General features: G+C 42.7%; 1 protein-coding gene across 2 annotated transcripts; it reads right to left on the reverse strand.

Annotated features, from left to right (window-relative positions):
* Positions 1 to 224: 224 nt before the first annotated feature.
* LOC108126201 (MIT domain-containing protein 1) lies at positions 225 to 1,418 on the reverse strand. Of its 2 annotated transcripts, XM_017242665.3 has the most exons (3): positions 914 to 1,408; positions 547 to 752; positions 225 to 487 (listed from the first exon to the last, which is right to left on the reverse strand). In XM_017242665.3, exons 1-3 carry the CDS (start codon positions 1,277 to 1,279, stop codon positions 334 to 336), a joined length of 726 nt encoding a protein of 241 aa, XP_017098154.2. In that variant the 5' UTR covers positions 1,280 to 1,408; the 3' UTR covers positions 225 to 333. The 2 variants fall into 2 exon arrangements, with proteins under 2 accessions (XP_017098154.2, XP_017098155.1); XM_017242666.3 differs by lacking the exon at positions 225 to 487 and having other exon boundaries at positions 708 to 843; positions 914 to 1,418.
* Positions 1,419 to 11,661: the final 10,243 nt, after the last annotated feature.

Genomic DNA, 11,661 nt, shown 5'->3' on the forward strand with positions numbered 1-11,661 from the left:
GGAGCCTGGCTGCCACACTGGCCCGCCAGCTGTGCAGCTGCCTCCGCATCCGCAGCCGCATCCGTAAGTGGCGTGAAAGTTATGAATTTTAAACATTTTCTGGCAGGAGCCAGAGAGCTGAAACGCCCCTGCGGCCACGTCCATATATTAGTTTCGGTGTCTTCGGTGGCGTCTGCAGATTTATAGCAGCAGGCCAGAAAATCTGCAATTGTGGGAGCCACTCCTTTTGCAAATATTGAAAGGCGACTTTATAGGGACTACAAAAATGGTACAATAGCAAAACTTTGTCGACTTAAAACTAAAATGTCTTCTCTTCTGTTCATGGCTGACTTCTCAGGGTTTGGCGCTGCCGTTGCGCCAAATGTCCACATCCGTCTGCAGGCATTTGCGGAACTTGTAGTTGACCAGACCAATGGAATACATCGGGTTGGGGGCCTTGTAAAAGTGCAGTCCACGTCCGATTTTGATTATGAAACCATTGCTTAAGCTATAAATAAACAAGAGATAAAGTTAGCAAGTGGTCTTCATTGCTGACGCAGCACTTACTATATTTTGCGATCGTGCAAAGAGTCTTCGTATTTGATGGAGACGGCTATATTTCGGCGCTCCAGGTCGGCTCTGATCTGGCCAAGGTTTGTCTTTTGTTGGTCGGGATACTTCGGATCTTGAGCTTCCTTGGTGATTAGCCGGAAATACTTTAGGTTTGGACAGTTCGTAATGGCTAACTCTAAGAACCTCACAAGGTTCTGATACTGCAATTTGATAAGTTCATTTTGTGGGAAAACTACTCATACTTGGATCTTGAATTAAATATAATTTTGCACGATTCCATATACCATGTTCCTTTCCAAATAGATTTAAGGTAAGATTACCACCGTCTCCTCCCAAACTGATCCTCCCCCGCCCGACTCACCTGATAGTTTTGTGTTATGTAGGGCTCTTCTAGAAGAATCTCAATGGTGTGTTGGTCCATGTACTGACCGAAGACCTGTTCGTAGTCGTAGCCCGTGTCGTTTTCCTCGATGGAGACGTGGGAGACTACCTCACCCAGCATCAGTTTGCCATTGACTCGAGCTTTGATGGCGTCCGCCCGGTCCATGTACTCCTTGATCCGGGTGAGAAACACTTTTCGCTTGGCCTCGTCCGGTTCCCCGTTGACGAAGCTCATGAGTTCGGCAATGCCATCAGTGTAGAGGGTCTGCGCCTCCAGGATCCGTCCACTCTGATCGCACTCCACGGCGCGTATCAATAACTCTTTAGCGTGCATTGCGTTGCTCATCTTGGCATTTCCGTGGAATGTTAAGTACTTTAAGCACCTCTAAAAGCCTACACTTAATCTAATACAATTGATCGGCAGCTGGCAGATAATAAAATAAGCGAAACTAACAACACGACGACAACAAAGGCAGCAGCGCAGTCAGCTGATTTGGTAAACACCCAGGGTTGCCATGAGCGCGAAAGGCAGGGCTGCAACACAGGCGCGTCATCTGTTGCCGACCATTTGCATTTGACTTTGCCGCGTTCCATTGATATTCAAGAGTTTGAATTGGTTAAAACAAAAACATATATTTATTCACTTACGGCTTAACACTCGTTGTGTGTGGGTATAATGTATCTATTATGTATAAGCCTTATAGCCACAATCAACAAAAACGCATGAAGGCACTATATGCATAACAGAAAAAGCTATATCTTTGGCAAAAATCATCCGATTCTTGAGCGGACTACTTTAAACGATTTGTAGATCGATTCTCCACAAATCTGCATCAAAATCTAGGAACCTTATAATTTTTAGATTTTTTGTCAAATTTCCTGGAGGGTCCCCTTCAAAAATCCACAAAAGTGCTTGGAGCCCCTATAGGGCCCACGGGGAAGGCTCTATCTTTGGCAAAAATCATCCGATTCTTGAGCGGACTACTTTAAACGATTTGTAGATCGATTCTCCACAAATCTGCATCAAAATCTAGGAACCTTATAATTTTTAGATTTTTTGTCAAATTTCCTGGAGGGTCCCCTTCAAAAATCCACAAAAGTGCTTGGAGCCCCTATAGGGCCCACGGGGAAGGCTCTATCTTTGGCAAAAATCATCCGATCCTTGAGCGGACTACCTTAAACGATTTTTAGATCGATTCTCCACAAATCTGCATCAAAATCTAAGAACCTTATAATTTTTAGATTTTTTGTCAAATTTCCTGGAGTGTCCCCTTCAAAAATCCACAAAAGTGCTTGGAGTCACTATAGGGCCCACGGGGAAGGCTCTATCTTTGGCAAAAATTATCCGATTCTTGAGCGGACTACTTTAAACGATTTGTAGATCGATTCTCCACAAATCTGCATCAAAATCTAGGATCCTTATAATTTTTAGATTTTTTGTCAAATTTCCTGGAGGGTCCCCTTCAAAAATCCACAAAAGTGGTTGGAGCCACTATAGGGCCCACGGTGAAGACTCTATCTTTGGCAAAAATCATCCGATTCTTAAGCGGACTACCTTAAACGATTTGTAGATCGATTCTCCACAAATCTGCATCAAAATCTAAGAACCTTATAATTTTTAGATTTTTTGTCAAATTTCCTGGAGGGTCCCCTTCAAAAATCCACAAAAGTGGTTGGAGCCACTATAGGGCCCACGGTGAAGACTCTATCTTTGGCAAAAATCATCCGATTCTTAAGCGGGCTACCTTAAACGATTTGTAGATCGATTCTCCACAAATCTGCATCAAAATCTAAGAACCTTATAATTTTTAGATTTTTTGTCAAATTTCCTGGAGGGTCTCCTTCAAAAATCCACAAAAGTGGTTGGAGCCACTATAGGGCCCACGGTGAAGGCTCTATCTTTGGCAAAAATCATCAGATTCTTAAGCGGACTACCTTAAACGATTTGTAGATCGATTCTCCACGGGGAAGGCTCTATCTTTGGCAAAAATCATCCGATCCTTGAGCGGACTACCTTAAACGATTTGTAGATCGATTCTCCACAAATCTGCATCAAAATCTAAGAACCTTATAATTTTTAGATTTTTTGTCAAATTTCCTGGAGGGTTCCCTTCAAAAATCCACAAAAGTGGTTGGAGCCACTATAGGGCCCACGGTGAAGACTCTATCTTTGGCAAAAATCATCCGATTCTTGAGCGGACTACCTTAAACGATTTGTAGATCGATTCTCCACAAATCTGCATAAAAATCTAACAACATAATATTTTTTAGATTTTTTGTCAAATTTCCTGGAGGGTCCCCTTCAAAAATCCACAAATGTGGTTGGAGCCACTATCGGGCCCACGGTGAAGGCTCTATCTTTGGCAAAAATCATCCGATTCTTAAGCGGACTACCTTAAACGATTTGTAGATCGATTCTCCACAAATCTGCATCAAAATCTAAGAACCTTATAATTTTTAGATTTTTTGTCAAATTTCCTGGAGGGTCCCCTTCAAAAATCCACAAAAGTGCTTGGAGCCACTATAGGGCCCACGGGGAAGGCTCTATCTTTGGCAAAAATCATCCGATTCTTGAGCGGACTACCTTAAACGATTTTTAGATCGATTCTCCAAAAATCTGCATAAAAATCTAACAACATAATATTTTTTAGATTTTTTGTCAAATTTTCTGGAGGGTCCCCTTCAAAAATCCACAAAAGTGGTTGGAGCCACTATAGGGCCCACGGTGAAGGCTCTATCTTTGGCAAAAATCATCCGATTCTTGAGCGGACTACCTTAAACGATTTGTAGATCGATTCTCCACAAATCTGCATCAAAATCTAAGAACCTTATAATTTTTAGATTTTTTGTCAAATTTCCTGGAGGGTCCCCTTCAAAAATCCACAAAAGTGCTTGGAGCCACTATAGGGCCCACGGGGAAGGCTCTATCTTTGGCAAAAATCATCCGATCCTTGAGCGGACTACCTTAAACGATTTGTAGATCGATTCTCCACAAATCTGCATCAAAATCTAGGAACCTTATAATTTTTAGATTTTTTGTCAAATTTCCTGGAGGGTCCCCTTCAAAAATCCACAAAAGTGGTTGGAGCCACTATAGGGCCCACGGTGAAGACTCTATCTTTGGCAAAAATCATCCGATTCTTAAGCGGACTACCTTAAACGATTTGTAGATCGATTCTCCACAAATCTGCATCAAAATCTAAGAACCTTATAATTTTTAGATTTTTTGTCAAATTTCCTGGAGGGTCCCCTTCAAAAATCCACAAAAGTGCTTGGAGTCACTATAGGGCCCACGGGGAAGGCTCTATCTTTGGCAAAAATCATCCGATTCTTGAGCGGACTACTTTAAACGATTTGTAGATCGATTCTCCACAAATCTGCATCAAAATCTAGGAACCTTATAATTTTTAGATTTTTTGTCAAATTTCCTGGAGGGTCCCCTTCAAAAATCCACAAAAGTGCTTGGAGCCCCTATAGGGCCCACGGGGAAGGCTCTATCTTTGGCAAAAATCATCCGATCCTTGAGCGGACTACCTTAAACGATTTGTAGATCGATTCTCCACAAATCTGCATAAAAATCTAAGAACCTTATAATTTTTAGATTTTTTGTCAAATTTCCTGGAGGGTCCCCTTCAAAAATCCACAAAAGTGGTTGGAGCCCCTAAGGGCCCACGGGGAAGGCAAATCATCCTTTGGCAAAAATCATCCGATTCTTGAGCGGACTACTTTAAACGATTTGTAGATCGATTCTCCACAAATCTGCATCAAAATCTAGGAACCTTATAATTTTTAGATTTTTTGTCAAATTTTCTGGAGGGTCCCCTTCAAAAATCCACAAAAGTGCTTGGAGCCACTATAGGGCCCACGGGGAAGGCTCTATCTTTGGCAAAAATCATCCGATCCTTGAGCGGACTACCTTAAACGATTTGTAGATCGATTCTCCACAAATCTGCATGAAAATCTAAGAACCTTATAATTTTTAGATTTTTTGTCAAATTTCCTGGAGGGTTCCCTTCAAAAATCCACAAAAGTGCTTGGAGTCACTATAGGGCCCACGGGGAAGGCTCTATCTTTGGCAAAAATCATCCGATCCTTGAGCGGACTACCTTAAACGATTTGTAGATCGATTCTCCACAAATCTGCATCAAAATCTAAGAACCTTATAATTTTTAGATTTTTTGTCAAATTTCCTGGAGTGTCCCCTTCAAAAATCCACAAAAGTGCTTGGAGCCACTATAGGGCCCACGGGGAAGGCTCTATCTTTGGCAAAAATCATCCGATCCTTGAGCGGACTACCTTAAACGATTTGTAGATCGATTCTCCACAAATCTGCATAAAAATCTAATAACATAATATTTTTTAGATTTTTTGTCAAATTTCCTGGAGGGTCCCCTTCAAAAATCCACAAAAGTGCTTGGAGCCACTATAGGGCCCACGGGGAAGGCTCTATCTTTGGCAAAAATCATCCGATCCTTGAGCGGACTACCTTAAACGATTTGTAGATCGATTCTCCACAAATCTGCATCAAAATCTAAGAACCTTATAATTTTTAGATTTTTTGTCAAATTTCCTGGAGGGTCCCCTTCAAAAATCCACAAAAGTGCTTGGAGCCACTATAGGGCCCACGGGGAAGGCTCTATCTTTGGCAAACATCATCCGATCCTTGAGCGGACTACCTTAAACGATTTGTAGATCGATTCTCCACAAATCTGCATCAAAATCTGAGAACATCATATATTTAAGATTTTTTGTCCAAATTTCTGGAGGGTCCCCTTCGAAAATCGATAAAGGAGCATAAAGCCACTATATGGCCACTATATTTGTGTATAATTTTCATATTACAATGAAGCCCAAGTGATGAAAATTTAAATCCGTAAGAACCAAAGGTTTCTGACTGGATAATCTTTTACTTATTTTAGGCTTTTTATTTTGTTTGCAGTATACAAAAAAAATAAAACTCTGGAAAGTATTTCTATTGTAGTACTTGTGGACCGCACCGTACCGCGTTGAATGGCTTCCTTTTATGCTCGAAAGTCGCTTACGAGCAATTACCTGAGAGCGAAAACGAAAGCGTTTTATCGCCAGCCAACAGTCAGACATGCCAACATCGCCAAATTCAATTTCACTAAGCCAAATATTAATTTATTTGTGTTTTCATTTCTGGCTAAGCCCGTGCCAGGTGACCAATGGATTCAGGACGATGTGGAGGAGCGGACTGTGGCTGCGCATCCAATCCAATCGGGGAGTCACCCAAGGAAAAAACCGAAAACGTTTCGTGTAATTTTGAGTATTGGGTGGTTGGGAGGTGGGTTGGTAAGTGGTTGGGTGGCTGGTTGGGTGCTTGATAGCTTCCCGGCCCGGCCTGGCCTGGCCAGGCATGGCTTGGCCCATTCCAACATAGTCCACCCCCGTTCCATTCCCGGAGTCCGTATTTTTATTTATGTCATAAATTTTAAGCCATTGGGAGCTGTGAACGGGAACGTGACGTCAGCTTATAGTTCGCAATGCGGGGCTTAAATTTTTCGCATTTTAAATGCGTATTAAGCAGAAAGAAAAGTCATTTTAGGTGATTCGACATAAAACTTGCCCCCACGAGCCCCCACTGCCACATCCTCACATCCAATTGGGAATAAATATGGCTTAATACATGCGTGTGTTGATGTGTTATTAGACTATGCTCTTCCAGGGGGGTTTTGGGGTTGCAATTTGTTTGGTTCGATAAACTGAAATGACAAAAAAATATTGCATAATTTGTCAGAGCCATTAGGAACTGATGACCAATGTTTGAAATTTGAATGGGGACTCTATTTGGCGGGGAGAATAAAAGGCTATTAACGCAAACTCGATAAAGGAATTTCAAAAACAGCCCAGAACTATTAAAATTTTGTGTGAAGAAAGATAGGGAAATTATGAGGAAATATTCTTTAAAAATTTGAATAATATCTACCATAATTTCTAGATTAAACCACGTCATAATAGCTTTTCTAAATAGACAAATAAAGCTTACAAAAATGTTTAAAATGTTTCGAACAAACTATGCGGGATCCTAAAAAAACCTTTGCATACTTCCAGGGGCTTGGAGGAATGCAACAAACTGTTTTGGAATTTGAAGTTAGGAAATGAATTTGCCTTCTCGAACAAATTGTTTTTATTTGTAAATTAGACAACTTGAAGAAGTGAAAGTGACCCGGCTAAAGGAAAACATGATGAAGAAAAACAAGAAGCCCAGTTGAGCTCTTCGAGTGCCACGCAGGACTAACTTTTTGTTTGGAATTAGTGGAATTGTATCTTGTAAAACACAAACTCAAGTGGGCTAAAGCTGCGAGCCTAGAGCTCTTCCACATGTCACCCAATAATGCGCTGTGATGTGCCAAGCCACTTGTCCGAATGTCGGGGTTAAGGTTGTTCCGGGTGTGGGTTACGGTTGATGGTTGGATTGGGTTGGGTTGCCGTTGGGCAGGGGCGTGTGGGTTGCAGGGGGTGCAGGTTTTTTAGGGTTTTTCTTTGAAGGATTCACCTGTTACTGGATAACTACAACAATACAATATTTTTAAGATATTCCTTAGTTTTATAAATTAAAATCCAAAGCTGATAAAAGATTATTTATTTATGTAAATTTCAAGTTTTTTAAGATTCCCCCTTCCACAGCTGACAGCTCACTGAGGTCATAAATCTTCCATCGGAAGCCCCCCAAACCCTGATAATATCCCGCCATACGCCTCTGATCGAGGGGATGCTACATTATATATATGGGAATCGAAATAGGAATCGGAATAAGAGTTGCTGGGGGCAGTGGTTAGCTTGGCTTAGCTCATATTACGGGTATCTTGGCGCCAGCTTTTTATCGACGATTATTTTCCTTAACTGTGTGTATGAGTGTGTGTGCTGGGTTGTTGGGCTGTTGTTTTTATTGTTGTATCCTGCGCCTTTTCGTTCAATATTTGCTTGCTGCTGCTTGGGCTTCTTCTTCAGCTTTAGCTACTGACTCGCTTCCTTTTTTCCGCCACTTTTGCAGCCTTTCTCCTTGATTTTTATTTGTTTCTCTTTCAATTTATTTTGCCATTTCGTTTTCTTTTCTGCTGTCATTGCTGTTGCTGTTGTTGTTGGAGCTGTTGCCATTTTCATCGCTTTTATTACAAACACACACACACACAGCACACCAACGCGAAGGCAGACACATGTGGAGCAGCAGCTCCCGTCCTGCCTACAAAGCTCACACACGCACACATACTTCATTGTGTGTCCTTCACAGTCACAGTGCGTGTTTGTCAGTCTAACTGTGTGCTCACTGCACTTAGAGAAAAACAGGTCTTGGTTTTTATTTTTTAAATTATAAATCCTCTCAATATTTAGAAAGGGATCTAAAGACTCACCAAGTCATTAAATATTTCATACCATATGGGTAGCATTTGGGATTTAAAGTTCTTATACATTTCTGAAAAGTCTAGTAACATCTGGAACATCTTTAAGTCCTTGTCCGACACGAGTTTTTCTTGGCTTTCCACTTCGAGGGCACACCCTTGACTTTGGCTGTGTGTGGGTGGGTTGTTTTTCTTGCAGTGTGTTTGCGAATCTGTTTGTTTGCTGCTAAATGTGCGCTCAGCCCGCCACTCATTTATGTCGTCGATGTGCCACAGCCGCTGTCACCCTCTGCAAGCAACGCCACCCCCTCGACACCCCCATAACCGCCACCCTTGATGGCCGCGCCCGCCCCGCCCCCCGGCACGTTCGTTAACGTTCAGTTTTCCACTTGATGCTATTTATGTTTGCTTCCATTTTTCAAGAAGGATCAAAATTTATATTGGCTAAAAAGTCCCTCGAGAGCTTTCAGCGCCCTCCCCCCAACCGCCTGATGGAAGGCCCCCGCCCCCTGTTTGCTGCTCCACACACACATACAGATGTAACAAATTGTAACACAATCGTAACTGTTTACTCTAGGGTCGCCAGGCTGAGCCGAAATCATAACCTCATGAACTTTTCGCCCTCGCCGCGCGAAAGTAAGTGGCCACGGCTCGCCCGCCCACCGGGAACTGGGGGCGGGGTGCACATATCCCATACATGTATGGTGTGTCCCTCAACTGTCTCGGCCATCGAGATGCCAAGCAATTGAATTGAGCTGCAATTGTTTTGATTTCTGGCCCAGGGCCTTCATTTGGCCCAGACTTCGCAACCTCTCCTTTACATTATGACTTCTTGTATTTATCGCCTGGTGCTTTTCCCGACATACACGGAGAGAAAAATCAAGTCACGAGAGAACCAGATATCTCTTGGAGATTAGAAATATTCAAAAGCCAACTAATAGTTTTCGAAAGAGTGGCTTGCTAGTGAGTTTCTATGGAGTCTTCCAAAACATCCTGAATGTCTGGTATTTTTATGGGCAACTTCCTGATTGTTGCAACAAAGCATAACATTTTTATTATATTTTTTCATGTGTCTCTTGTCAAGTGTGGCAAAAATGTAATAAACAATTCGAGATGCTTTATTGCTGCAGCAACTCAATTTATATGGCCTGGCCTTTGAGGTAGCATTCGTTGCTTCTATTTCTCTGGTCTAGATCCTGACTTCGAATCCCCATTCCCCATCCTCCCACTGCTCCCGCCCTTTTCTGGTGGCCTGCTTTTGTTGTGCGTCAGTTACCCTATTAAGCACACACAAATTGATGATGTTAACAATGACGCTACAGTATTCCTGCCCCGGCTCCATGACTGGCCAGAAAGTTGAAGTTTTTGGCGGCGAACCGGAACAGCGCATGGCCAACTGAAATGGAAACTGGCGGTGAATTTCAGAAGCCAACTATCGGAGCCATAGTGCGAGGACTTCAAGGATAGCTGGGGCGGTCTTGCTGGAGGTGTTCCAGAAATCCTCAAAAAATATGGTGGCCAAATGTCAAGTGTCAAAACTGCTTTTTGTTAGGAGATTCAATATTTTAAATAATAAATGGCAAGTGGCTATAGTTTGGCTTTGGGAAGTAATCGCTTTTAAGTTGTGTCCCGGTTAAGTCTGTTGCGGTAAAAATAAAGCCTATTCTTTATTTATTATTCATAGTTAAATATAAAAACAAAAGTGGTACTCCCCCGAGGAGATTTATGGCAGCATTTAACATTTCCAGGAACACACAGAGCCAGCCGAGAGCTCTTCGTGTTTGTGTTGCAGGCCAGAAATGGCTTTAATGTTTTCACATTTGCTTTGTTGGCTTTGATGGAAGTTAACTCCTGCCACCGCCCTTCCTGCCGGCCCCAGCTCCCCCTGTTGGTGCCCCGCGAGACCCCCACCAAAACCCCATCGATTGAATCGACAAATCAATTGAAAACTGACAGTTGTGACTAAACGGCGCATATTTCCTTGACATCTGTGTGGGAGTCTGTATCTCTGTCTGTCATTCCATTCATCCCATATCTGGGCCCCCAGTTTATATATTGTATATCCTCATATATATATTGTATATTGAGTGTGCGATTGTCTGTGTCATGCATATTTCTGTATTGGATTTCAGTCCATTACGAGGCGCTCGAGTTTCGGGAATTGGATATCGGCTTTTATATATATAGGGTATGGTCCTGTTGCCGGTTGGTTTTTCTATTTTGGTTTGGCAGCTTATGTTCCTGCTCTTGGACTACTACTACTACTACTACTATGACTATTACTATTGTTTGTGTTCCGTTCCGTTCCGTTCCGTTTGTGCAGTGCATTAACGAAACTCACGCACGATATCCTCCCACAGAAGCAGCGGGCTGGCAGGCTGGCAGGCTGAAATGTCAGGGGCTTGATTTATCCTGGCCAACTCCGGGCACTGCGTGTTTGGCCACAATCAATCGATTGCCGCCATCGCCATCGCCATCATAGCCATAGCCCATCAACGTGGCCCATAGCCCATCACCCATCACCCGTCGCCCATCGCCCATCTTCCATCACCCATCTCCGCCCCGGTTGTTTGTAACTGTCGCTCAGGGCGTGCCTACACTCAAAAACTCATTTTTTTTGTCTCAAAATCCACGCACTCTGAAACCATCATTTTCCACCTTTAATGACAAAAAATGGGATCATAGAAGAATCCTCCCAAAAAAAACCAATGCCTTTTATTGCCAAAGTTTTTATGGAATTTTTGAGATTTGTTTTTGTGGCTTCAGGATGGTTTTTTTTGGTTATTTATGAGGAATGCCCCCTAGAAGAAAATATTTGTGTAGTTCTTGAGTAATAAATATTTTTAAATATAATTTCATAATATTATCTTCTATTTTTGTAATTCCATTAAAACAAGACATTATTTTGCAAGTGTTTCTGCGGAACAGGATGTGGAGCCCACTGACTAACTGACTGACAGGACAGGAACAGGACGGAACCCGGCCCAGAAAGCGGCAACAGCTGAGCACCGAGTTGCGCGTGATAATTAAAATCCGCTACGCGCCCCGTAATTAGTTGCACAGGTCGAAATCTAAACGCTAAACGCTCCACATGCCACAATACACTTTATATTCCACTCTATTCCGCGCCACTCCACGCCATTATTCCTTGGCTACGCCCGCGGCTACCACTTCCAATTCCGATTCAGAATCGGATTCCATGTGCTATCTCTCCATCTCTGTTCATTTTTATGGACATGTGCGTAAGCGATCCGTGCGAAAAATGGGCGCTTCGCAGCAATTACCTCCGCAGGGAAGTCAGTCCTGCCAGGCCGGACCCGGTACAAATAGATTCCCCATGGCCGATAAGCCCACCGATTCCACTTTC

This window comes from Drosophila bipectinata, chromosome 3L (assembly GCF_030179905.1).
Source record: "Drosophila bipectinata strain 14024-0381.07 chromosome 3L, DbipHiC1v2, whole genome shotgun sequence".
Classification (NCBI taxonomy): domain Eukaryota; kingdom Metazoa; phylum Arthropoda; class Insecta; order Diptera; family Drosophilidae; genus Drosophila; species Drosophila bipectinata.